Source organism: Natrix helvetica, assembly GCF_964273705.1.
Source record: "Natrix helvetica genome assembly, chromosome: 1".
NCBI lineage: Eukaryota > Metazoa > Chordata > Lepidosauria > Squamata > Natricidae > Natrix > Natrix helvetica.
Window position 1 is genome coordinate 329,253,846 of NC_138548.1, and position 25,603 is coordinate 329,279,448.

At 41.5% G+C, this 25,603-nt stretch overlaps 1 protein-coding gene across 5 annotated transcripts in view; it reads left to right on the forward strand.

Annotated features, from left to right (window-relative positions):
* Positions 1–25,603, forward strand: part of FRMD4B (FERM domain containing 4B) — a gene marked incomplete at its 5' end in the record, with an annotated part of 293,138 nt that overhangs the window by 142,355 nt on the left and 125,180 nt on the right. For all 5 annotated transcript variants that reach the window (XM_081934595.1, XM_081934597.1, XM_081934596.1 and 2 more), the window contains 2 exons: positions 618–710; positions 3,901–3,985. In XM_081934595.1, coding sequence (XP_081790721.1) covers positions 618–710; positions 3,901–3,985 — 178 coding nt within the window. Of the gene's footprint in view, positions 1–617; positions 711–3,900; positions 3,986–25,603 lie in introns of those variants that run through there.

The window sequence follows — 25,603 nt, forward strand, 5'->3', positions numbered from 1 at the left end:
ATCATAGTTGGAACTAGCTTTTCCATTGGTAATCAAAGTGGTTATTAATGAGCCACGTCTGATTTTATAACCTTTTTGCTGTGGTTGTTAAGCGAATCACTACAGTTGTTACTTCAAATCATGTGGTTGTTAAACAAATTCAGCTTCTCCCTTTGACTTTTCCTGTCAGAAGATGGCTGGAAAGATCACAAATGGTAATCACGTGACCCAGGGATGCTGCAATCATCATAAATTACACCAATTTCAGTTGCCAAGCATCTGAATTTTGACTGCATGACTATTAGGATGCTGTGAGGGTAATAAGCGTGAGGACTGGTCATAAGTCACTTTTTCAATACTGTTGTAACTTCAAATAGTCACTAAATGAATGGCTGCAGGTAGAAGTCTACCTGTATTTCAGCCCATTAACTGGTTCTTAATCAAGAGGAAAGATAAGATTGCACTTTCTTGCATCTTTATAAATGCTACATTATCTGTGCTTGCAATGAAAGTAGGAAATAAATGAAATGAGGAAAATAGAAGAGTTAGCCAACTTCATTTCTAGAGAAATAGCCTCAGCTGTGTGAATTAAAAGCATTGATTTCTTATGTTTCCTGTTCTGTTTTGATATTTTTCAGGGGACACAATGTCTGGCTACAGTTAGATCACAGAGTTCTGGATCATGATTTACCTAAGAAACCGGGTCCGGCAACTTTGTTTTTTGCAGTCAGGTAAGTATGGTTAGGCAATACAAAATAAATTTGCACCTCTGAAATTTCCACTTGTAATCAAAATGTGTTTTTTTTAAAACATAGTTAATGAGTTTTTGTTATTATCAATGACAAATAAGTTGTTCTTGTTAGTTGCACATGTCCGACACATCGAGACCCCCATAGACAACATTCCTCCAGGCCTTCCTGTCCTCTACCATCCCCCGGAGTCCATTTAATCTCATACCAACTGCTTCAATGACTCCATCCAGCCACTCATTCTCTGTTGTCCCCTAAAAAAAGTTAATGAGATGACATTTGCATGAACATGTGTTTATCTCATTTCCCGATGACTTCCAAACTCGTACTCTATGTCATCCCATGTGGTGATTTTTATATTTAAGCCTTAAGAAGATGACTCAGAAGATGCTACTGTTTTTACATTTGAAGTGCAGTTTAAAGAAAACCTTTGAAGGAACTTTCTTTTTTGTTGTGACTGCACATGTTTAGAGGGTTGGAGGTATTCTAAAATATCTCCCCCAAACTCCATATTTTCAAGGTTCCTGCACAGGCAATAAAATATTAATATGATAGAAAATGAGCTATCAAATCTTCAGGATATACGCCACCCAAAAAGCAATCAGGGAAGAAAGGTTACTTCAGCAAATACTGGTAAGGCAAGCTACTACATATATGCATCATCCCTGTCCACTATCTTGGCAGAAACATCTGCAGAAAGAGAAGCAAGCTTAGAACACCAGAATTCACATACTGAAATGAAATCAATGTTGATGTTAACTTAATCTCTTAGAGTCATAGAATCATAAGGCTGGAAAGGACTTGGAGGTCTTTCAGTCCAAATCTCTCCCAAGGCAAGAGTCCTTATTCCATTGTGGATAAATGGTTGTCTAATCTTTACTCCAGTAATGGAGCATCCGCATCTTTGAAAGGCAAGCTATTGCATTGATTAATCATTCTCACGGTCAGGAAATTCTTCCTTATTTCCAGCTTGGATCTCCCTCTGACAAGATTTCATCCATTGCTTCTTGTCCTGTTCTCAGATGCTTTGGAGAACAAGTCAATTCTCTTTTCCCATCCCAGCCCTTCAAGTGTTGGGAAATGGCTAGCATGTCATCCCCTAAGCCAGGGGTGTCAAACTCGATTTCATTGAGGGCTGCATCAGGGTTGTGTTGGACCATGGGGGCATGACCAGGGTGGGCATGGCCAGCTCAACATCACTCATAGAAACTCTGTTTTCGGCTGCAACAGCTTCCTGCCAGCAAAAATGGAGCTAGGGAAGGATGCATGCGGCCCTCCTGAGCTCTGTTTTCGCTGGCAGAGGCACTGCAGGCCGATCCTTCACTGTTTCCAGGGCAGGCCTGTGGGCCTAAACACCCTGCGGGCCGGATTCAGCCTGCAAGCCTTGAGTTTGACACCCCTGTTCTAAGCCTTCTCTTTGTTAGGCTAAACGAGTCTAGTTGAATTAGCTGTTCAGTTTAGCCTCCGGATTCCTGATCATCTTTGTTGTTCTTCTCTGTCCTCTTTTTAGGCATCAGTGTCTTTTTTGTTTTGTGGTGACCAAAACTGGATGCAGTCCAGTCTTGCAAATGTGGAATATTTGGAAGTCTTGGAGGAGAATATTTCATAATTGTGATACCATAATTAGGAAAGCATTTGGTTATATCCATTGGTGGCCTTAGAGTTTTTGTGGCCCTGGACAATTGTGCAACTCTTTTTATAACCTATCAGCATTGTCCCTGATATATCTGATTTTATTCTAAGAATTCTCAATCTGTGGCATAGCCCTGAAAGAACGGTTATCAAATTTCATAAATGAAAGAAAAGAGCAAAGCAATAAATTATGTTCTTCAGTATTTATCTTCATGATTAGGACTCCTTCCGTCAGAAACTTAAAACCCACCTATTCCAGCTAGCCGGCTTGGCCTAATTCCACCTATCCCACCTCAGTCCTATTTCTAAATTTTTTAAGATTGGTTTTAAGGTCTGTTTTTTAATTTTTATAAATTGTACAGGGGCTGTTTAATCTGGTTTTACTTATGTGTTTGATTGTTTATATGTTTTAAATTTATGCCTGTACACCGCCCCGAGTCCCTCCGGGGAGAGGGGGCGGTTTAGAAATTTAATAAATTATTATTAATTATTATTGTATTTTTACACCTTCATCTGCTACTGAAGGGGATACAAACTGACAACTTAATAACATGGCAATACGTACAGACATGAAACTTTTTGAGATCTTTTAGATCAGGGGTGTCAAACATATGTCGTCTCATTGTTGTCACATAACATACCACAAGTTTTACACCTTTGCTAAAATGGGGCTGGGCGTGGCCAGCATGTGACACATCCGGCCTGCGGGCTGTGAGTTTGATACCCCTGTTTTAGATGAAAATTCTTCCATAAAATCAGTTTCATCCAATGCCTTTCCAATGTTATTTTCAGTTGAGATCATTTCTAATCCAGCACCTTCAGCTATGAAAGAGAATAGATAACTTTTTTATAATTTTCACTTTTGAAAATAATAATAATAATAATAAATTTAAATTTATTAGCCGCTCCCTTTCCAGACAGGACTCGGGGCGGCGTACAGTGGAGCATATAAAACATATACAACACATAAACATACATATATACAGGACATACATACACGGAGGAGGTAACAAATTACATCACATTGGACAATTAAAAGTCACCATTAAAAATACCCCAATTGTAAAACACAATTTAAAATTTAAGGTTTTTAAAATTTAAAATGACTTCTCAGCAGGTGCAAGTAATAACAGTGCGGTGAATGGGAATTGCTACATACAAATTTGGATGTATATTTTGAATTTTATAGCCTAGAGTTCCGTTTTTTTTTTTTTTACTAGAATTACCAAAATTGATTTCTTTCTCTTTAAAAAAATGTGTGCAATATGGATAGGTTCTTTCAGCTTGCAACTTTTATGGGTTCGTTGAAAAATACTCTTGGGGAGTTAATTTCTTTGCTGGCTCAAACAAGAATCTGATTTTCACAAAACATAGGTTTGATAAATCCTCCCCTTTGTTTTACCTATTGTACAAATGTTTTGTGTAGTGCTGTTGGACTAATTGAACTCATTTGCAGTATAACAACGTTGGTTTTTAACCTTTGATTTACAACTGTGCAATTACAAGGCAGTAAAACGATTCCTCTTTCCCTTTCTTTTAGATTTTACATAGAAAGCATTTCGTTTCTGAAGGACAAGACCACAGTTGAACTTTTTTTCCTCAATGCAAAGTCCTGTGTGCAACAGGTAATTTGCCTCAGTTTACCATATAACTGCAGATTATACTTCAATCGCTGTAAACATATAAGTAGTTGAATTATATGGATGCACTTCTAGATTTAAGTCCCCATCAACCAAAGGAAATGTACCATATTTTTCGGACTATAAGATGCACCAGAGTATAAGACGCACCAAGATTTTGAAGAGGTAAATTTTTTTAAAAAAGTTTTTTCCCTCCCTGGCCCCCAGGAGCACTCTGCAGGCCTCCCAAACCATCTGCACGTATGGAAGTTTGGAAGGCCTGCAAAGTGCTCCTGGGGGCCAGAGAGGGCAAAAATGCAACACATGGGGGGGTTTATTCAGTGTATAAAATGCACCCAGATTTTCACCCTCTTTTTGGGATGAAAAAGGTGCGTCTTATACTCTGAAAAATATGGTAATTTTTTTCTTTCTCACACGTGCATGTATGTGCAAGCACACCTCAATTCTCAAATACAAAGAATGAGCAACAGGCTCCAAAATAGAGCAGGTATCATCCATAATGAAGAAATAAGGCTGTGGAAAAGTTAAGGAAAGGAATATTTGGGGTGGAGAGGGATTGCTTTAAATGTGTACATAAAAGAAAACTGTGGAAGATTTGGCTTGAATAATAATTCCCTCATTGGAAAAGAATGTATAAATAAAGCTTTCTTAAGAAACTTTATAAGCGTATATCAAAATCACAACATCTATCACTCTGTTCACCAGCATGAGAGGGGAAGGTTTTTTTTTTCATGTCAAATAAATGTCTTGACCATTGTGAAGTCATATTTCCAAAAATGGTAGTACAGAATGGTTTTACCTGAGGCAAATGAATTGTAAATGTATTTTCCTTTATTAGTTGTTGGCATATCCAGAACAAGGTAGAAAGTACAAATGACTTGTGAAAACAGGTGTATTCATTTGTGAGGATGGGCAAAGAATATTTACGTCTTTATGCAAGTAGTCCTTGACTTATGACCATTTGTTTAGTGCCCGTGCCATCTCCAGAAGGCACTTACGTCCTGATTCTGCTGCCCACTAACTACTTTTCAGGAGCTGAGAAACCGGCCTGCATTTATGGCTATTTACCAATAGCAATAGCATTTAGACTTACAGGTGAAACTCGAAAAATTAGAATGTCGTGCAAAAGTTCATTTATTTCAGTAATGCAACTTAAAAGGTGAAACTAATATATGAGATAGACTCATTACATGCAAAGCAAGATAGTTCAAGCAATTATGATTTGTCATAATTGTGATGATTATGGCTTACAGTTTATGAAAACCCCAAAACCCCAAATCCCTCAGAAAATTAGAATATTACATGCAATCAATAAAACAAGGATTGTACATAGAACAACATCGGACCTCTGAAAAGTATAAGCATGCATATGTACTCAGTACTTGTTTTGGGCCCCTTTTGAGCCCAAACGTTTGAGCAACTTTTGCATCTTATTTGGAAACCAAGGACCCAGAGTATGGAGGAAGAATGGAGAGGCCACTCAAGCACAATAATCCCACGGTCATTGAATAAGTTTTTGGTGCTTTTGGCAAAAGTTGCTCTTATCAGAAAAGAGGACTTTGGACCACTGAGCAATAGGACTTTGGACCACTGAGCTTCATTACGACCAGGGTCAACGCAGTAGTCTACCAGGAGATTTTGGAGCACTTAATGCTTCCTTCCGCAGACGAGATTTATGGAGATGCTGACTTAATTTTCCAGCTGCCCACACTGCCAAAAGCACCAAAACCTGGTTCAATGACTGTGGGGTTACTGTACTTGATTGCCAGCAAACTCACCTGACCTGAACCCCATAGAGAATTGCCAAGAGAAAGATGAGAGACATGAGACCAGACAATGCAGAAGAGCTGAAGCCCCTATTGAAGCATCTTGGTCTTCCATAACACCTCAGCAATGCCACAGGCTGATAGCTTCCATGCCACACCGTATTGAGGCAGTAATTGCTGCAAAAGGGGCCCAAACCAAGTACTGAGAACATATGCATGCTTATACTTTTCAGAGGTCCGATATTGTTTTATGTACAATCCTTGTTTTATTGATTGCATGTAATATTCTAATTTTCTGAGATGGTGGGTTTGGGGTTTTCATGAGCTGTACGCCATAATCATCACAATTATGACAAATCACGGCTTGAACTATCTTGCTTTGCATGTATTGAGTCATATCTCATATATTAGTTTCACCTTTTAAGTTGCATTACTGAAATAAATGAACTTTTGCATGATACTCTAATTTTTCGAGTTTCCCCTGTATTGCTTCACAGTGCTTTACAGCCCTCTCTAAATGATTTACAGAGTCAGCATATTACCCCCAACAGTCTGGATCCTCATTTTAGAGATCTCGGTAGGATGGAAGGCTGAGTCAACCTTGAACCGATTAGAATCGAACTGACTGCCAAACTGTTGGCAGTCGGGAGTCAGCACAATTAGCTTACAATACTGCATTCTAACCACTGCGCCACCATAGCTCTTCACTGCACCATCATTTCAGCATCCTGGGCCATATGCTGTGATTTATGATTCTTTGCCACCAACAGGCATTTGCTTCTGATTTTCAGTTAATATGCCTCAGAGAAAACCATGGGTTCCCTTAGCAACACTTGTGTTGTAGTGTTGGCTTAATGACAATGGTTTTCCCTTTACAACCACTGCATTTGCTTAACAACCATCACAAAAATATTTTTTTAAAATCAGGTCCGTCATATGGGCTACCCACTTTACAACTGTCACAACTTATGACCATGATGGGCAGGCACCTTTACAGTTGTAAATCCAGGACTCCTTGTATATTCAGAATATAAACATTATATTGTTCCTATGTTGTTTTATAGTTTGGGATTGAGAGGAGCAGGTTATAACCACAGTGATCTTTAATACTACAAATATTGTAGAGAACCACTATGAAAGTTTTAGCTGCTTTGTGAGTAGTTTGAACTGAGAACAGCATATTACACTTCACTAGGTGTGTACTAATTAGTATCGGAATAAATGATGCCAGTTGTGGTTTCTTGTGGAACCAGCTAGTCAGCCTAAGGGAAAAATTCTGTCCCCAAACCCAGTTTTTCTAGGTACCTTTGAAAGCGGGTGGCAACTCTAAAAATGCAGTAAATGTATTTTTAAAAAATATTTGCACTATAACACGAAACTTCTTTTTGCTCATTCCCATGTCATTCAAACACAGAGGCAGGGAGTGAGTTGATAAGTAGTGAGATTGAAAGTAATCTAGCCTTGCTCCAGGGATGGGTTCCTGCCAGTTCTAACCTCTTCTATAGAGAAGGTTCCACAAATCTACAGTGCCGTTTAGAACGGTTCCAGATCCCTCCCCCCTGCCCATCCGCACATCATCAAGATGAAGAGCGAGAGGAGGAATTCTGGGAGTTGAAGTCCACAAGTCTTAAAGCTGTCAAGTTTGAACACCCCTGGGGTTTTTTTTCTAAGGGGTTAGGGGTGCAAGGGTCTTGTAACTTGACAGCTTTAAGACTTGCACATTTCAGTGCCAGAGTTCCTGAGCCAACATGACTGGAGGAGGAATTCTGGGAATTGAAGTCCACAAGTCTTAAAGCTGTCTAGCTTGAACACTCCTGGGGGTTTTTTTCCAAAGGGTTAGGGGTGCAAGGGTGTTGTAACTTGACCGCTTTAAGACTTGCGTGCTTCAAATGCCAGAGTTTCTGAGCCAACATTTTGGTTGCAAAGCAAGAGCATTGTTAAGTGAATTTCACTACATTTTACAAGTTGGTCACGCCCACCCAGTCACATGGCTGGCAAGCCACTCCCACCCAGTCACATGGCTGGCAAGCCACTCTCACCCGGTCACATGGCCAGCAAGTCACTCCCACAAAGTAGGCTACACCTACAGAAGAGGTTCTAAAAATTTTTGAAACCCACCACTGCCTTGCTCCCTAAGGAATGAATTAGCATTCCTGACTCACTTCTCTACAGTGTATGTAGTATTTTATCCACTAAGATGTTGATTGATTTTCAAGAGCAGAACCTTGCTGATCTGTAAGTCTCTGTAGATCGTCTAGCAAAGCCAATGGTAGCAGATTCTAGTGTTGGAAATTAGGAACATCCAAGAGCCTTTATTATATTGAAACTGGGGAATCAGGGAATTGTTAGATCAAACAAAACACTGTTGAAAAGCCACATATAGAATTAGCATGTCTGTTATTGTAAGAATTATAATCAACTCCTCTATTAATTTAGTTCATCCTCTGAACTATTAGCCATGAGGACATCTTATTTTCCATAAATTAATTGCCTACATAAATCTTCTGATCATTTTGATTACTCCTTAATGTCTATTACAGAGAAGGCATGATACCTTTGTGGTTGACCACAAAGAACTCAATAACCTAAATATGTTTGTGCCTTAAAATTATATAAATTTAAAACTGTGGCAGTTCTATTTTTTCCATTCCCAATCATTATCAAGGGTGTTTCCAGACCTGATTCTACTTCTAGACATTAAATGGAAGATATTATTGATCTCAAGCTAATCTAAATAGCTCCCATTAGTGAAATCCCTGTGTAAAATATGATTGGGAGATGGGACTTTACACCCTAATGTAGGGATGTCAAACTGGCGGCCTGTGGGCCGGATGCGTCATGGCTGGCCACGCCCACCCCTGGTTTAGTGAAGGGGGAAAAGTCATGATATGTCATGTGAAGACAACATGACGTTGTGAGTTTGACACCCATGACCTAATGCATTTCATTTGACATTTAATGACACTGAACATTTAATGTTCTCCTTTCACTTAGATAGAAAGAAATTTTTATTCAGCCTACTTTCACTATTCTGAATGAAATGTTATATATTAGCAGTTCATAGTTCATATCTAAGTGCTAATGGCGTACATAGTAAAAAAAAATGGAATAACCAGTACCAATATAGATCATTTAATGGACTCAGCTGTTAATCCTGCTCTATTGTCACAATTTTATGTTTATTCTCCTCCCCCACGAACACCTATTTTGTATTTAATCAATGGCATCTTCCCAAGAGGGCTTCTCTTCTTTTCCCATGACTGCTGAAGTTTACTCAAGAATTCATATTTATTTATTTATTGTCCAACATATCTGCATTAGACGAGATGCAAATGACACAGAAAACAGAAAATATATCTTTATTGCAGTAATCTCAGTCATTCCTATCAATTTCAATATTGAGAATTATTTCAATTCTACCACTTCTTTTATGTAGCAGAAATTTGTAATACTTCTAAGCTTAATAATAAGTGGAAGTAATCAATAATATATTCTCACCTGTACAGCTTAGCTAAAGAATTAAACTGAAAGGGCTGTCCCAATCAGAAACTTCATAAAGCTTTCACAAATGTTGTAGCTTGGAGTGGAGAAGCTTAGAGAGTGGGGTGTGGTACAGAAACTTGGCTAGATCAATAATTTTATGAGTTACTGAACATTTATTAACCGTGGAACTATTTCAGTAAAGTAATAATTGACTGAAGTGTCAAATGAACATGTGTTCTTCAGAATTGGAGCCAAGAAGGGTATTTCATGGGACCGGAAAATAGAATAACATCATATAAAAATATTCTGTAATTTGATTTCAAGGGATGACTACTTTTCTTCGTCTTGTACCCCTGGTCCACAGCTCCACCCTCTTGCCTATACCACCTAGCATATTATTTTCATGAGGTCCCAATCATGAGCCCTAGAGAGCAGCTATCAATACAATACAATACAATATAATAGTAGAGTTGGAAGGGACCTTGGAGGTCTTCTAGTCCAACCCCCTGCCTAGGCAGGAAACCCTATACCGTTTCAGACAAATAGCTATCCAACATCGGTACTGATAATACTAAAATAGGTGGATCAGGGATCTGACTCAGTATCAGACAGCTTTCTACATTCCTAGATAATAGAGTGTGTTTGAACACAGTTTATTTTTCTTCTTACAGAATATACATTGCCAGTTGCTTATTATGCCCTTCTTAAAAGTGCTGATTGGACTTATAATGATAACTGAAATGTCCTATTTTGTCAGAAAAAAAAAACCCTCCTTTGCCTGTTAAAAGTATCCTAAATTTTCTAAAGTCCAAAACTTCTGTTGCTAAGTCTGTTCCACTGGGCTTAATTTTATGTCACTGGCTAGATCTTACTGAGTCACAGTTTCTGTCACTTCTGAGTGTTGGCTACTGCTTACACACTAGGCATTATAAATACAGGTAGTCCTCAACTTATAGTCATTCATTTGATGACCATTTGAAGTTACAACGGCATTGACCGGTTTTCACATGTACGACCATAACAGCATCCTTGTGGTCACATGATCAAAATTTGGAGACTTGGCAACTGGCATGTGACAGTTGCAGTGACCTGAGGTCATGTGATCACTTTTTGCAATCTTCTGACAAGCAAAGTCATGGGGCAAGCCAAATTCACTTACCAATCATGTTACTAACTTGACAACTGCACTCATTTACTTGACAATTGTGGCAGGAAAGATAATAAACTGGGCAGAGGTGGGTTTCACATAAACTTACCACCGGTTCGCCATGCACCAAAAATGTGAGAACACACACATGGCCTTGCTTTGCTTGCACATGCAGCTTGCACACATGCATGCGGCTTAGAAAACGTGGCTAAATAGGACGCCATAGCGAGGCAGGTGGCCATTACTGGTTTGCCCGAACTGGTCCGAACCGGCTGAATAGCACCACTGAAACTGGAGTAAATTCACTTCACAACAAATTGAAAGACATATTCAATGGCAAAAACTAGAAGGTTTTTAGACAGGCGCATTCAGGTGGTGGTACAGTGGTTAGGATGCAGTATTGCAGGCTAATTCTGCCGACTACCAGCAGTTCGATCCTGATGGGCTCAAGGTTGACTCAGCCTTCTATCCTTCTGAGGTCGGTAAAATGAGGATCCAGATTGTTGAGGGAAATGTGCTGATTCTGTAAACTGCTTAGAGAGAGCTATAAAGCACTGTGAAGCGGTATATAAGTCTAAGTGCTATTGCTATTGCTACAACAACAAAAATCTAAATCTAAATATTCTGGTAAAAAATGACAAGGACTGCGCTGGATATTATTCATTATAGAAAGTCCTTATAAGATTGGGTTAGGGTTAGGGTTGCAATGTCAAAAAACTCCTTTTGCATTAGAACTTTAGAGGCAAAGTCAAACTGAGACTATAAGGAAGTACGGGAAATTGAAATCATCTGGAGATCAAATCCTATCAATTTGTTCTATAATTTTATATCATGACTTTAACCTGCTTATATTAGCATTTAAGGCAAATCCACAGCATTTTTCATTTTGTAGGACAAACGATATTGTGTTGCTTCCTGTTGACTGCTGGATTACATAGGCCTTAGATCACAAATACACAACTGATGACTCTTCTGCTTGTGGAACAAACTGACAGTAGTGAGGAAGAACAAGAGGGAAATAACTGATATAAAAATACACCTATTTCAACTTATTTCAAACTATTATAGACATGCATGTCAGCACATTTTGGATACGTTTCCCCCTAATGTCTCTCTGTCACTGTCAGTTTGATATTCTGCATGTTTTTAAATCACATAGCATGAATAAGAAGAGTGTGAGAACATATACATAATTGTATTCTTCATTTTATTTTAATTCAGGACATGTGAATTAAAGCTTGCCCTTAAGTAAGCGTTTAAAGATAAATGAGGTTGGTTCCCATTAATATGTAACCCAAATGAAAATTTATCCCTTATCCAGTGAACGTCCCATTGCTGGGACTATGGGAAACAGTAAATGGCTGTTTCACTTCTAAACAAAACAAAGTCAAAATGTGGCTTAGCAAGGTATGTGAACCTAGCCATTGTATAAGGTGGATATACTGTACTTACGGTATATGATACGGGTAGCAGATCAGTTCCCTTAAAGCTACTTATATGAACCATTGTACCACAAAAAATATGGCATTGTAACGATACTGAGAGAGCCAGGCTGGCTAGTTAACGTGGTAGATATGCCACAGGAACTATACAAGATAAGAACTGCGTTCAGCACCAAAAGTTGGATTGGCTTTTTTCACACATCACCAACATAAGACCTTTTTCCTTGGGACTGTTGAAACTTTGCTCTGTGAATTGCTTCGTAGTAGTTAAAACAGGCCTTTGAAAAAGTCTTTTAAACATGCTTCTGCTCTAAGCAAGGATATCAATTACTGGGCTCGCTGACCCATCTGTCTTAGAACTATCCAGATAACTCCCTTGCTCCAGGCATGATTCACATGTAAATACCACCGAGCCTCTATATAAAAGCCATGGGCTTTATAACATTCTTTTGGATGCTTCTATTCTTTTTTATTTTAAGATGGACAGGCTGGACAGGAAAAAAAAAATAATGCCTCAAACTCACTCAGATATTTATGAGGTGAGATTGTCGTGAATACAATGGCAACTATTTTGACACTAGCCTAGTTCTTAACAAGGTGCGTTGCCCAGGGCCTTTCCAACTGAAACCAAGATTTCACACACCTTTAGGATAAACCAGCCTGCACAGTTCAGTCTGTATTTGTTTCAGGCCCCACCTGGTTTTCCAAGTAACTTGTTTTATTGTTTGCTCAGAGCAAAAAGAGAACATGCACTCTGCAAACAGGCTCCATAAAAGCAAATGGAGTACTTCGAATGGTTGCTAATCTTCTTTACTTAAGAGGTTGTCATCATAGTTAAGTATTCCCAACACCCATCTTTACTCAGGACGGGATTTTTTTTTAATTAAACCATACATTGGAAAGAAGTGTTGGTCAAGTGAGCTTACTGGTGACCTTGACCACTCTTTATTGTCCACTTTAGCCTCAACTTGACATCTGGATTGAGCTATCAGCTTGCCAACCCTGTTAAACATTTTGTGTTTGATTCCTTTGCTTTAGACACAGTTTTAGTCAGATTCTCTGTAGAGGTTTATGGGTGTTGTAGTGAGTTTGCCCTCCCCAGGATTCAGAAAAGCCCCCAGAGCCTGGAGAGGGGTCACGTGCATATGCGCGTGGGGGGAGGTCATGTGCAAATGTGCAGGGGGGAGATTGAGTGGGCACATGTATGCGATAGTGCGCGCACACAATTTTGGCACATAGTAAGAAAAAGTTTCGGCATCATTGGGCTAGGGGATCTATATATATTTCGCCTAACCAATAGAAGGCTTAGGGGTGATAGACATCTTCAAATACTTGAAGGGCTGTCATTGGGAAGAGGAGAGTCGATTTATTCCTCAAAGCACCTGAGGGCAGGACAAGAAACAATGTGTGGAACTTATTGATAGTAAGAACAATTGATCAATGGAACAGCTAGCCTCCTGGAGTTCTGGGCACTTCATTGCTGGAGGTTTTCAAGAAAAGAATGGACAACCATTTGTCCTGAATGGCATAAGAACGCCTGCCTAGGGCAGGGGGTTGGATTAGAAGATTTCCAATGTTCTTACAGCACTATGATTCAGTGAGGGACCAATAGAACCAGTCCCTTTGGGGCAGTATTCCTGGCATGAAAGCACTCTTTTATCAACTGCTACATCAGATCCTTATCTATTTTAATCCTATCCTTATCTATTTGTGTGGTTTTTCTTCATAGTATTCCTTGTCTCAGAGCTGCTGTCATCACTTTCAGCCAGAGGTGGGTTGCTCCTGGTTCAGCCCAGTTCGGCCGAACCGGTACTAGAATTCAGGCCTGGGTCACAGAATCGGCAGCGACCTAGGCCTGCCATGCCCCCGAACTGGTTTCCTCGATGCTGCTAGGCCGGCGCCATTTTGGATTTTAGTGACTGTGCGTGCAGAGTTCATTGTAAATTGTTCTGCGCATGCGCAAAGAACAATTTACATTGAACAGCGCACGTGTGCATCAGATGTAGTAGTAAAACCGGCAGTAACCCTCCCCTCTGGAATGAGCTGCCCCCGGAGCTTCGCATAATCCCTGACCTCCGGTCCTTCCGACGCGCCCTAAAAAGTTGGCTTTTCCAGCAAGCCGGCCTGGCCTGTTAATTTTAACTTATTTTAAATGTATTGTTTTTTTTAAAAAAAAAACCGGTTTGTTTTTTTGGATATGGATTTAATCTTTTTTAACTTTTGGGTTGTGTGTTTTTTAATGTTGTACGCCGCCCTGAGTCCTTTTGGAGAAGGGCGGCATATAAATCCAAATAAACCAAACCAAACCAATCCCCTGCCTTCAGTTCTCTGTAGCCTATTAACTTGCCTTTTTCTTAACACCTACTCATTTTGCTAACCTATTTCTATGCTGTTTTTATTGGCATTTGGGCAGACTAATGTGGAAGGTGAGGGCATAACCACTGTGAGAAATCAGATACTGGCTCAGATGGTTAAGGGCATAGATGACTGAAATTAATAAAACATCAACCTCATGGGCATACATGTCAGCATTTCATGTATGAAATGAGAATATTCTTATACATTCTTGCTCCAGCTGTCATACTAGAGATCACTGCTTCATTGCATGCATCTGACTATAACAGTTTTAAAGATTTTCCTGCATACGTCCGATGGAGGGCATATTTGAAATTGTATAAGTCAGCTGTGTTTACACAGATCATGTTCAACATGCATCTTTCCACTGATCTGAGGATTACATCTCTGAAGGCTAAGAAAAATCACAAACTTACAAAGGACAAATTATTTGAATGCTTCTATCCCAACTGTCCACTAGAAAATCCTCAAGGCAGCAGCCAACTAAATTAAAATCTAAAATGTAATTTTTTAAATGGAACACATTAACTATTTAGCTATCTAACCACTCGGAAACAGTTTTGATACCACAAGTTTCTATTAAAGCATTCGTTGGGTGGTTACTCACAACCTGGAATGAGTAAAAGGAGTAAGGATGGACTTTTCTTCTGAATTAATGAAGAGGATGGCTGTAAGAAGAATCCCATACCATAAAAATCTCCCTTCTGCTAGTTCCAGCAAAATAGTTAATAGATCAGAAAGTGAGCAACCAATAAGAGATGCTGTCAGATAATCAGATTCAAAGATGTCTTTGAGTCAAGCTTGATTCTTATTTGATGACTTATATATGATATATCCATACAGTTTCGGGGCATGGTTCCAAACTGTTTTGCCATGGTCTTCTTCCAGACTGTCTTGGTTTGATTTGATTTCCCAGTATAATTTTCTCATCCAGGCACTAACTATTAAGTATCAGTAATAACTGACAGACAACCAGTAACAGTAACTGATTTATTCAACTTAGTAACTGAACTGAACTGAAAGCCGGTTGACAGCTATTTATATTCTCCAGCTGTCAAGCCGGTGGCCAATAGGGGCTTGATGCTCGTGCCGCCCTGGAACCTGTTTAAAACGACCAATCCTGGGCGCGCGTGGACAGGCCTCCTCTAGCGCCACCTGCTGGTGGACGCTCCGAGAATACAACACTCCTTCCCCCTTGTCCGCGCATGCGTAATCCTGGAACCTGGTTGGCCTTCTGCGCACGCGCTGCGATCTTCTTAGCTGTGGAGTGACTGCCGCCGTAGAGGGAGGATCGCTTCGAGGAAGTGTCCATGAAGGGCCAAACCGTGGAACTCCTCCCAACTCACCAGGTAGATAGCTTGCCGGTATCGGATCATTGATTTGGCCGCCGGAGCTAGTTGTTCGCTCAGATCTGGGCTGATGGGCGGCGTCAACAGGTCTTTGTGAACTTGGAATAACATTTGGAACATTTGAGTTGTTTGACGCTGCACCGGTGTCTCTTCGCCTCAGCTGATCTATGTGCCTCCTCCACACTCTTCCATCTCCAAGGAGGACCCTATAGGAACAGGGCCCCGTTAGCTCCGATACAACACCAGGCACCCATTTAGGATCCCCTGCAAAGTTTTTAGCGAACACTCTTTCCCCTACCATGAAAACCCTAGGGGGGGGAGAGGATGGGTAGGAAGGGGTAGCGTAAAAGGGATGTAATCTGTCTAACGTCGTACGTAGTTTCCTTCCCATTAACAACTCGGAAGGGGCTTTGCCAGTTATTGGGCAAGGGGTGGTGTGCTGGCATCTTAAGAATGTGGCTACTCGTTGCTGCATTGGCAAATGAGCCATGCGTGCCAGTGATTCCTTGGCCGTGCGCACCGCGCGCTCTGCCATTCCATTAGCCGCCGGGTGGAAGGGAGCCACGGGAGCGTGGCGAATGCCTTGGCGTTGGAGAAATGTCTGAAATTCTTGTGAAGTAAATTGGGGCCCGTTATCCGACACTATGATGTCAGGTAACCCATGTGTTGTGAATAAGTTGTCTAAGATTTTTATAGTGGCTGCAGACGTAGTGGAATGCATAGGGAACATTTCTACCCATTTTGACCACGCGTCAATTACCAAGAAGAAGGTGGTTCCCTCTATTGGTCCTAAAAAATCCACGTGGAGTCTGCTCCACGGCGATCTGGGTTGTTCCCATTCTCTGGATGGGGCTGCTGGTGGTGCGGGGCGGACCTGCTGGCATTGGGGGCATTCCTGTACCCACGCTGCAATGTCCGCATCCATGGAGGGCCACCATATGTAGCTGCGCCCCAGGCACTTCATACGGACAATGCCAGGGTGGCCCTCATGGAGACGAGATAGCAGTGCCTGGCGCAATTTGTTTGGGATTACTATTCTGTGTCCCCAGAGGAGGCAGCCTTGGAGAGATGACAGTTCCGTTCGGCGGCGATAGAATGGCAGTAGTGGCTGGTCTATATCAGAATTAGGCCATCCACTGCGGACGAAATGAATTATTTTTGAGATGATGGGGTCTGCTTTGGAATGTATTGCTATGTCTGATGCAGACAGTGGAAGTTGCAATTCATCTAAAAGGCAGATTGTTTCTGTAGGAGCTGGGTCCAATACCGGAATCGGTAAAGGGCAGCGGCTCAAAGCATCTGCATTGCCCATTGTTATGCCTGGCTTATGGATCAGCGTGTAGTTATAGGCTGATAAGAATTCCGCCCAACGGGACATGCGGGGAGATAAAATTTCTGGAGTGGGGCGGTCGCCAGCTAAAATGCCTAGAAGTGGTTTGTGGTCCGTTAGGAGGGTAAATGGCCGGCCATACAGGTAATGGTGGAAACGTTTTACTCCCGCAACGGCGGCCAGCGCCTCCTTGTCCAGCTGGCTATAATTACGCTCAGGCTTGGACAAGGTGCGGGAGTAGAACGCTATGGGGGCCTCTGAGCCGTCAGGATATACATGGCTCAGCACTGCGCCAACTCCAAATGGAGAGGCGTCGCAAGCTAGCTTCAGGGGCCACTTCTCGTCGTATTGCGCTAGCACTGGTGGAGCTGTCAAAGCCTTTTTGACAGCCGCGAGCGCCTGCGCCTCGCGGCTGGTCCAGAGCCATGGTGCTGAAGTGTCTAAAAGTCGGTGGAGGGGCTCTGCTAACGACGCTTTGTGTGGAATGAACGACGAATAAAAATTGAGGAGGCCTAGGAAAGCCTGCAACTCAACCTTATTGGTTGGGGTTGGTGCGGAAAGGATTGCCTCCACTTTTTTTGGTGATGGGTGGATTCCATCTTTATTTATTAGGAATCCCAGGAATTCTACGGCAGGGACTCCCAATTTACACTTTGATGCCTTAAGATGGAGGCCTGCAGCCCGGAATTTTTGGAGGACCGCACGTAGGGATTTTATTAACGTGGGGGCGTCTTTGGCTGCGATGAGCACATCATCGAAATAGGGTGTGACCCCAGGAATGCCATGGAGCAACCGCTCCATCAATCCCTGGAATATTCCTGGGGCCACACTGACGCCGAATTGCAGCCTACGACATTTAAAAGCCCCGCGGTGGGTGACTATTGTCTGTGCCAGTGCTGTGGCTTCATCAACAGGTAGCTGTTGATAGGCCTGGGCTAGATCCAATTTTGCGAATATCTTACCTCGTCCTAATGTGTGTAGTACGTGCTGGACTACCGGTACTGGGTGGGGATGTGCTTGGAGGGCTTTATTAATTGTTGTTTTAAAATCTGCGCATATTCTCACAGAACCGTCAGATTTTAGGGGAACAACAATTGGAGTTTCCCAAGGGGAAAAATCAACTGGTTGTAGAACTCCTTGTTCCAGGAGTTTGTCAATTTCCGCGTCTACTTTCGCCTTTAAGGCGAATGGTAGACGTCTGGCCTTAAGCCTGATGGGAGCTATTGAAGGGTCGAGGTTTAAAGATATTGGGGAGCCCTTGTAGCAGCCTAATGATGGTGAAAAAACATCTTTGAATTCCGCAATTAGTGAGGTGAAATTGTTAGTAGGTAAGGAAGAGTATTGCGTTGCATGGATGCCAGTTATTGACAAACCCAGAGCACTGAACCAATCGAGCCCCAATAAAGAGGCCAGGGGATCCTGTACCACTAATAATGGTAGGTGGCCTGTGAAGGAGCCATAAGTTACTAGTAGCTTAGCGCAGTGGTGGGCAACCTTTTTTTTCAACTGAGCCAAATCTCGCCAAAACCACGATTGAAATTTATTTGGAGAGCCGCATTTTTAAAACCGAAAATACATAGGATGGTACACTGTTTTTAGTTTCAATAAGTTTTTATTGAGAATATTCCGCATGCAAGTATCCACATAGGTGGGGAGGATACAAATAACACAACTAATAAAATAAAAACTTTAGAACGATATTATTTATCGATAACGTTAAATTCCGTAAAATTTGCCTTACAATGTAGAGAAAATTACATCCTGACAATGACTGACAAAGTCACAACCACTAATGTGAACATTGGCCTTGCATTTCCTTGGATAGTTTGAGTAAGTCAGGTTTGTATGTTGTTGCTTTTAATTTCATCTCCCTCTCCCACTTTCTTTCTTTTTTTCTTTTTCTTTCTCTCTCTCTCTCTGGCTCTTTGTCTCTCTCTCCCTCCCTCCCTCTCTGTCTCCCTCTGTCATTTTCTCTGGGTGTCTATCTGTCTGTCTCTCTCTCTCTGTATCTCTGTCTCTCTCTCCTCCTTCCCCCATCTCTGTCACTCTGTGTGTGTGTGTGTGTGTGTGTGTGTCTGTCTGTCTCTCACTCACTCTGTGTGTGTGTGTGTCTGTCTCTCTCTCTCCCTCTGTCTCTCTCCCCTCCCTCTCTCTCTGTCACTTTGTGTATGTGGGTGTGTCTGTCTCTCACTCATTCACTTAATCACTCACTCTGTGTGTGTCTCTCTCTCTGTCTGTCTATCTTTCTCTCCCTCCCTCCCCCTCTGTGTGTGTGTGTGTGTGTGTCTGTCAGTCTCTCTCTGATTCCCTCCCTCACTCCCTCTCTGTTCCTCTCTCTGTCTGTCTGTCTCATTCACACACACACACACACACACACACACACACACACTGTGGTCACCTTGTTGAGTGTTCCAATCACATTTCAAATGTGATTGGAACACTCAACAAGGTGACCACAGTGTGTGTGTGAGTGAGACAGACAGACAGAGAGAGGAACAGAGAGGGAGTGAGAGAGGGAATCAGAGAGAGACTGACAGAGACGAATCAGAGAGGTACTTTTAACTACCTGGCAGCGGCGTTTTGGCTTGGGGGGCTCCTCAGAACTTCCCAAGACTTCGGAGGGAAGTTTACAGCCCTCCCTCGGAACGCTTCGGAGGGAAGCTTCTTCAAAAGCCCTGGCGAGTGACAAGAAGTCTCCCAGGCTTTAATTTGCCGAGCTGTGCGCACGCGCCTGTTTTCCACGCCGTGGAGCAGCGGCGAGATTCTGCGCGGCGAGCGATGATTCCGGGGGCCATCCGGGAAGATGAGGAACGCGAGGGGGGACCCTGCCCCCCCACTGATGGCCCCCGGAATCATCGCTTGCCACCCAGAATCTCGCCGCTGCTCCACGCCGTGGAAAACAGGCGCGCGCGTAGAGCTCAGCAAATTACAGCCTGGGAGACTTGTCTCGCCGGGGTTTTGCAGAAGCTTCCCTCCGAAGCCCGAGAGGAGGGAGGGAAGCGGGCGCCCGGCACACAGAAGAGCCAGATTAAAATGTTTAAAGAGCCGCATTTGGCTCGCGAGCCGCGGCTTGCCGACCACTGGCTTAGCGCAGCCTAGGAGCTTGATGGAGTTTCCCTGGTAGTCTTTCAGGCGGCAGTTTGCAGGGCTGAGTTGCTTTACTTTGTAGTGGGGTAGAATAGATGATAATGTTTGCCAAGAAATAATTGAGCGAGCTGAGCCTGTATCTAGCTCCATAGAGCAAGGCCGGCCTTCGAGGAAGATAGTCAGGTGCATCTTACCGCGACCTCCTGCAGATGCGGATGCTGAGTCGACAACCCATTCGGGGTTGTATTCTTGGATGTCTCCCAGGGATAGAGAATTTAGGCGGCGATTTGGTGGGGCAGGTGCAGAAAAACGGTAGGCAGCATTTTGATTTTGTGGCCGGTTGTCAGGAGCGGATGAGCGGCATATTGCTGCTAAGTGTCCTTTTTTCCCGCATTTCCGGCAAATAGCTGCCCTAAATCGGCAGGTTGAGCGTGCGTGCTTGCCGCCGCAGCTCATGCAGGCGCGACTGTCTCTAAAATTTAATGATTGCAGACGATCTATTGCTAAGTCAATTTCTGATTGTATAGAGGAGGCTAGTTGTTGATGATTTACTTGAGGCGATGGAAACTGTTGTCCCGTTGGCAACGGCTGTGGCAACCGTCTACGGTCAGGGGTTGACTGTTCGGCCATCTCCGCTGCGCGAGCCTCATCAACGGCAATTTTCAAAGTGAGGTCTGACCGGGATAGAATTCGGCGATGTAATTTAACGTCTTTCAGACCATAAATAAATTGTTCCAACAGGGCTTCGTCCAAATCAGCAAATTCACAAGGAATAGCAGCCGCACGGAGCGCAGCCACGTAGTGGCTTATGGATTGCCCCTCTCCTTGAATGCAGTGGCGAAAATCTTGTCGCCTTGCAAAACGTGAAGGTGCCGGTTCATAATGTGTTTTTAATTTTGCCATTAATGTTTCCCAAGGCACCGTGTGTACAGGGGTGGGAGCTGAGAGAGCTCTGGCAGTTGCGAACATTTCTGGTCCACAGTAGTTTAAAAATATGCCTCTTTTCCTCTCCAGGGAAAGGCTTGTTAAGTCGTGTGCCAGGAGGAAACATTCAAACCTTTCCACAAACGCCTCCCAGGTTTCTGCCTCCACACGAAATGGGGCGAACATCGATGAAGTTGTCATTGTAACTTGTTTTGCTGGGTTGGATCCGCCCGTCCTCGTCGCCAGTATTAAGTATCAGTAATAACTGACAGACAACCAGTAACAGTAACTGATTTATTCAACTTAGTAACTGAACTGAACTGAAAGCCGGTTGACAGCTATTTATATTCTCCAGCTGTCAAGCCGGTGGCCAATAGGGGCTTGATGCTCGTGCCGCCCTGGAACCTGTTTAAAACGACCAATCCTGGGCGCGCGTGGACAGGCCTCCTCTAGCGCCACCTGCTGGTGGACGCTCCGAGAATACAACACTAACTAGGCTAGTGGCTAACCCTGATTATTCTAGATCAGCCTTGCTACTGCCTGTCATTCAGAAATTCAGAGGATCAAACTTGGTACTAATTAGGAATTTTTTTGTGGGTGCGTACTACGAATAATTAAGGCCAAGAATATGCTTGTCACTTAAAACAACTGGAAATGATAACGGCATTTCTACTTAAGGGAATGCTACTGCTGGATCCTGTTATTATGAATAACAGGTCATGTGACACCAGTATCAGAATGAAGGATGGCAAGTAGAAAGAAAGTGGTCTGGGCACTTTGCAAATTGTACAATGTTTACTTTAACATAGGCATGACTTTAGTTATTGTACAACACAGTTAATGAATACAGATCACGCTGTGTGTACCTGCTTCTCTCTCTGTCTGTCTGTCTCTCTCTGTGTCTGTCTGTCTGTCTGTCTGTCTCTCTCCCCCTCCGTCCCTTCTATAACACATATTTCACTGTCCATGTTTAGAAATTGGAAAACTGATTTGTATGTTTCTGTGTGAATGAAAACTCCTAGTTACTCCATACAAGTGATCTCAGTCAGAGGTTTAGATAAATGTATACAGAATGAATACAGCATGTATTTTGGAGCCATACATTATAATTTAATTGAAGTTGTACCTCAAAATAGAGTTTAGGAGACATCTATTAGAAGCAACTCAACTCACGTCTTCAATAGAAAATCACTGCCTCTTTAAAAACACTGTTTAAAATTAACGTATTCTTTTGATGCCTATAGTATAGTATATACCAAGCCATTTAATAAGCTTCTGAAACTATGTTTTTGATCTTGTACGTGTTGCCAAAATTTAATGCATATCACTTAAAATTGACAGAGCCTGCAGTTCTAAACAGCATTACAGAAAGTAGTTCAACTCAATCTATTGGTTTCCCTTTTTAGTAGTTCTGCATAGAAGCAGACTGTTAATTACTACGTTTATTGTCTTTATTCAAACGATTGCTAGTAAGGGGGAAGACAATGAAGATATTTTTGTTGTTGTTGATTATGCAGTTAACATAGTTGGAACAGAAGACTCATAAACACAACACACACACACACTCCAAACCTGCTTTAGTAGTATTTATGAAGTCTGGCTACCTGCCAATTTTACAATACATCAAAAGCTTTTAAATGTTTTACAACAAACATTTCACAATTCTCGTCACTTTGGGAGAAAGGAATACTCCCTTGCACCAAAGGGTTTCTGTTTCTCTTTCTTGGACTAGTTAAATATATATAGCGCATATTAGATGTATCATTCTGGTTTCTAAAAATAGAACTCATAAAAGTTCCAAAAGGAGAGGAAGGAAGCTAAAATGAGATGAGAATACGCAAGTCCAGGGATAGAGCAATCTTTTAAAATAATGGCAGTATCCCAAATTCTAGAATTAATTCCTTACAATTATTTTGTGATCTGCCTAATCATAATTTTCAAATTTGTAATACAGTTTTAATCCCTTGTACAAACCATAATCCCACCTGATGAAATAAACCTTTCTTTGTGAAAACTTACATTAATTTTTCTGCATTTCTAAAATTGTGCCATGCCTCACAGTGCGTCTTTTCTATCCGTATCCAAACACATTACAGCATTATGGGAACTTGTGATAGTTATGTACAAGTATACATACATGTCATTCACTGGTGTGAAAATTAGATACTTACTGTCTCTGAAAAGTAGCACAGCTACCATCCTACAACTAAGTGCATTTACCCTTATTCATTGCAATTGTTTAACCAAACAGAATATCGGTCCATCTGGTTCAGAACATAGCCCATGCTGAGCATTTCACTTCCTCATTTTGGTGAAATTGATTTTAAGTTGATTCTACTATAAAACTATTGATATTTAATAAACAAATCTATTTTCCTAAGAACGAAATTCCTTTGTCTCTTTGGACTTATTATGGTTCTTGTTCCATTAGCTCTCCGCTCCTCCAGCCTATTGGAATAGCCTTCTGAAGCTACCAGTTCTTGAGTACATCTCAGTAAGACTTAACCTGCTATTGTATAACTACTGTAGAAAGGCTGAAGCAGTCAATGTTGGGAAAGGACAATTTCAGTAGACCATGGCACAATCTGCCCAAATTAATCTATGGGCACACAGGGACTCTGTAAGCACAGGGGCAGAAATCAATCAATAGGGGTCCAATAGGGAATGGTGAGCTAAATGGAATGATAAGGGCTCAATGATGTAACCTCTTCAAGGCAGAAGGAAGGGAACGGATTAGTCAAAGAGTTATAGAGACAAAAATGTAAGGCTTACCCCAGTGCTCACAGAGTCCTTGGGTGCCCATAGATAAATTTGGACAGATTTCTTCTTGAAGCATAGAAGTAGCCAGGAATGCATAGAGTGGAATATGAAGACTTGCTAATATTTTTTTAAAACAACAGTTCAAAGCTTAATTCAGGTGGGGCAGGGAGCACATAAGAAAACATTTTTAAAACTGCAGTACCCTCTAATACAGTCCAGTACTAAGCAGATCAGGAGTCCATCCCCTCATTCTATAAACTTTCCCAACTGGATATCCTCCAGATTTGTGGGCTTCAGCTGCTGTCCAACTTGGACAGAAAATTGATATAGCTACGAGTTCTCTCATAGCTTGCAGCAGGTGATTCCAATTACTTTAGGTTGGACAATTAATTGTATTATTTCCTGGGTTATGAGTTAAATGGTGGGATTTATTTGCAGGGTTGACAGGCCATTCTAATCAACCAACTCTGAGTGGCATAGAACTCCCCAAATCTGGAACCTGGGATTGAAAAACACGGATAAGCACTCCGTTTTTAAAACTAAAACCATATATTGTAAATAACCAAAATAAAAAGAAACAAGGAATCAGTATTCAAAGTACAATGGGATTAATTCAGAGGTGAAATTCAGCAGGTTCTGACAGGTTCTGGAGAACCGGTAGCAGAAATTTTGAGTAGTTCGGAGAACTGGCAAATACCACCTCTTGCTGGCCCCAGAGTGGGGAGGGAATGGGGATTTTGCAGTATCCTTCCCTCCTCAATCCAAGATACTCCCCATTGTTTCTACAGGGCAATGGTTTTGCAATGGAAGGTTCTGAATGTCCCAAATGCTAAATTATTGTTTCTAGAACTTGTAAGCCACAAACTGATCTGCTCTATTTCCCATGCCCTTGCTACTAATTGATCCTAATTTAAAATAGTTTGCAATCCATAATAAATATTGCAAAAATTGTTCACAGTTCTCCCCAATGAACAAAACCATCGCATAGAAGTAGCTTCTTTCTGCGCTGTTTCATTAGAAGTATATTTTTCTTACACCTCTTCATTTAATTATCTAGCCAATATAGTTTTATGTCTGTTATATGTAAAAGTCTTCTTTTATGGTAGATCATTTGAGAATGAAGTTCATGCCTTGAAACATTTCTGATCCTCCAGAGATAGATTGTTCCCATTAACATTTTCTACAAAACCTTCTGTAAAAAAATAACATGAAGTAAATCCAATGCATTTTGTTTGAAATCCAACTTGATCCTTTCTGTTTACTCTGTTTGGCCAAAATCCTACTTACAAGAGATGTTATTCTACATCGCCTGATTAATTAGTTTTCAAATATCTTATTACAAGTTTTTTTAAAAACCTGGACTTTCATTTTGGACAGTACTTTTCCTGAAACATGTGCAGCTTAACTTTGAGAAAGTTAACCTAAACAGATCTACATAGTGCATTAAAACAGTTTTGTAATGTTTATGTATCTTAGCTATATTTGTCTTTAATTGGAACCCTAATAAAAGGAACTAAAAAAACTTGGAAAAATCAACCAATTAATGCAGAGGGTAAAAAAGAATAGAAGAGTAAACAAAATTCCTTGTGTGCATGCCTCAAAGATATTGTTTTATGTTTTTGTGTAATGTATATCTTTGTGTGGATACATATACTGTTAGATACTAGCTTCAGTTATAATGGTTTCCACCAAGGTCCTCTGTTCCGGCGGGAACAGAGGTTTAATCTCATTGGTCAAAGAGCCTAACAGCTCCCTATAAAAGGGCTGCTGTCAGACTCCACCTTCGCTGGATTGTACATACTTGTTCTGTTACAATAAAGAGCTGTTGTTTGCCTTTAGCCTGGGTGTACCTTTCCATTACCCAATCTAACACTGGTGACGAGGATGGGATTGGAAGGCAACTAGGCGAATTTTAAAAAGCATAGGAATCCAGCAAGTAAATCCAGCCCGGAGCTCAGCG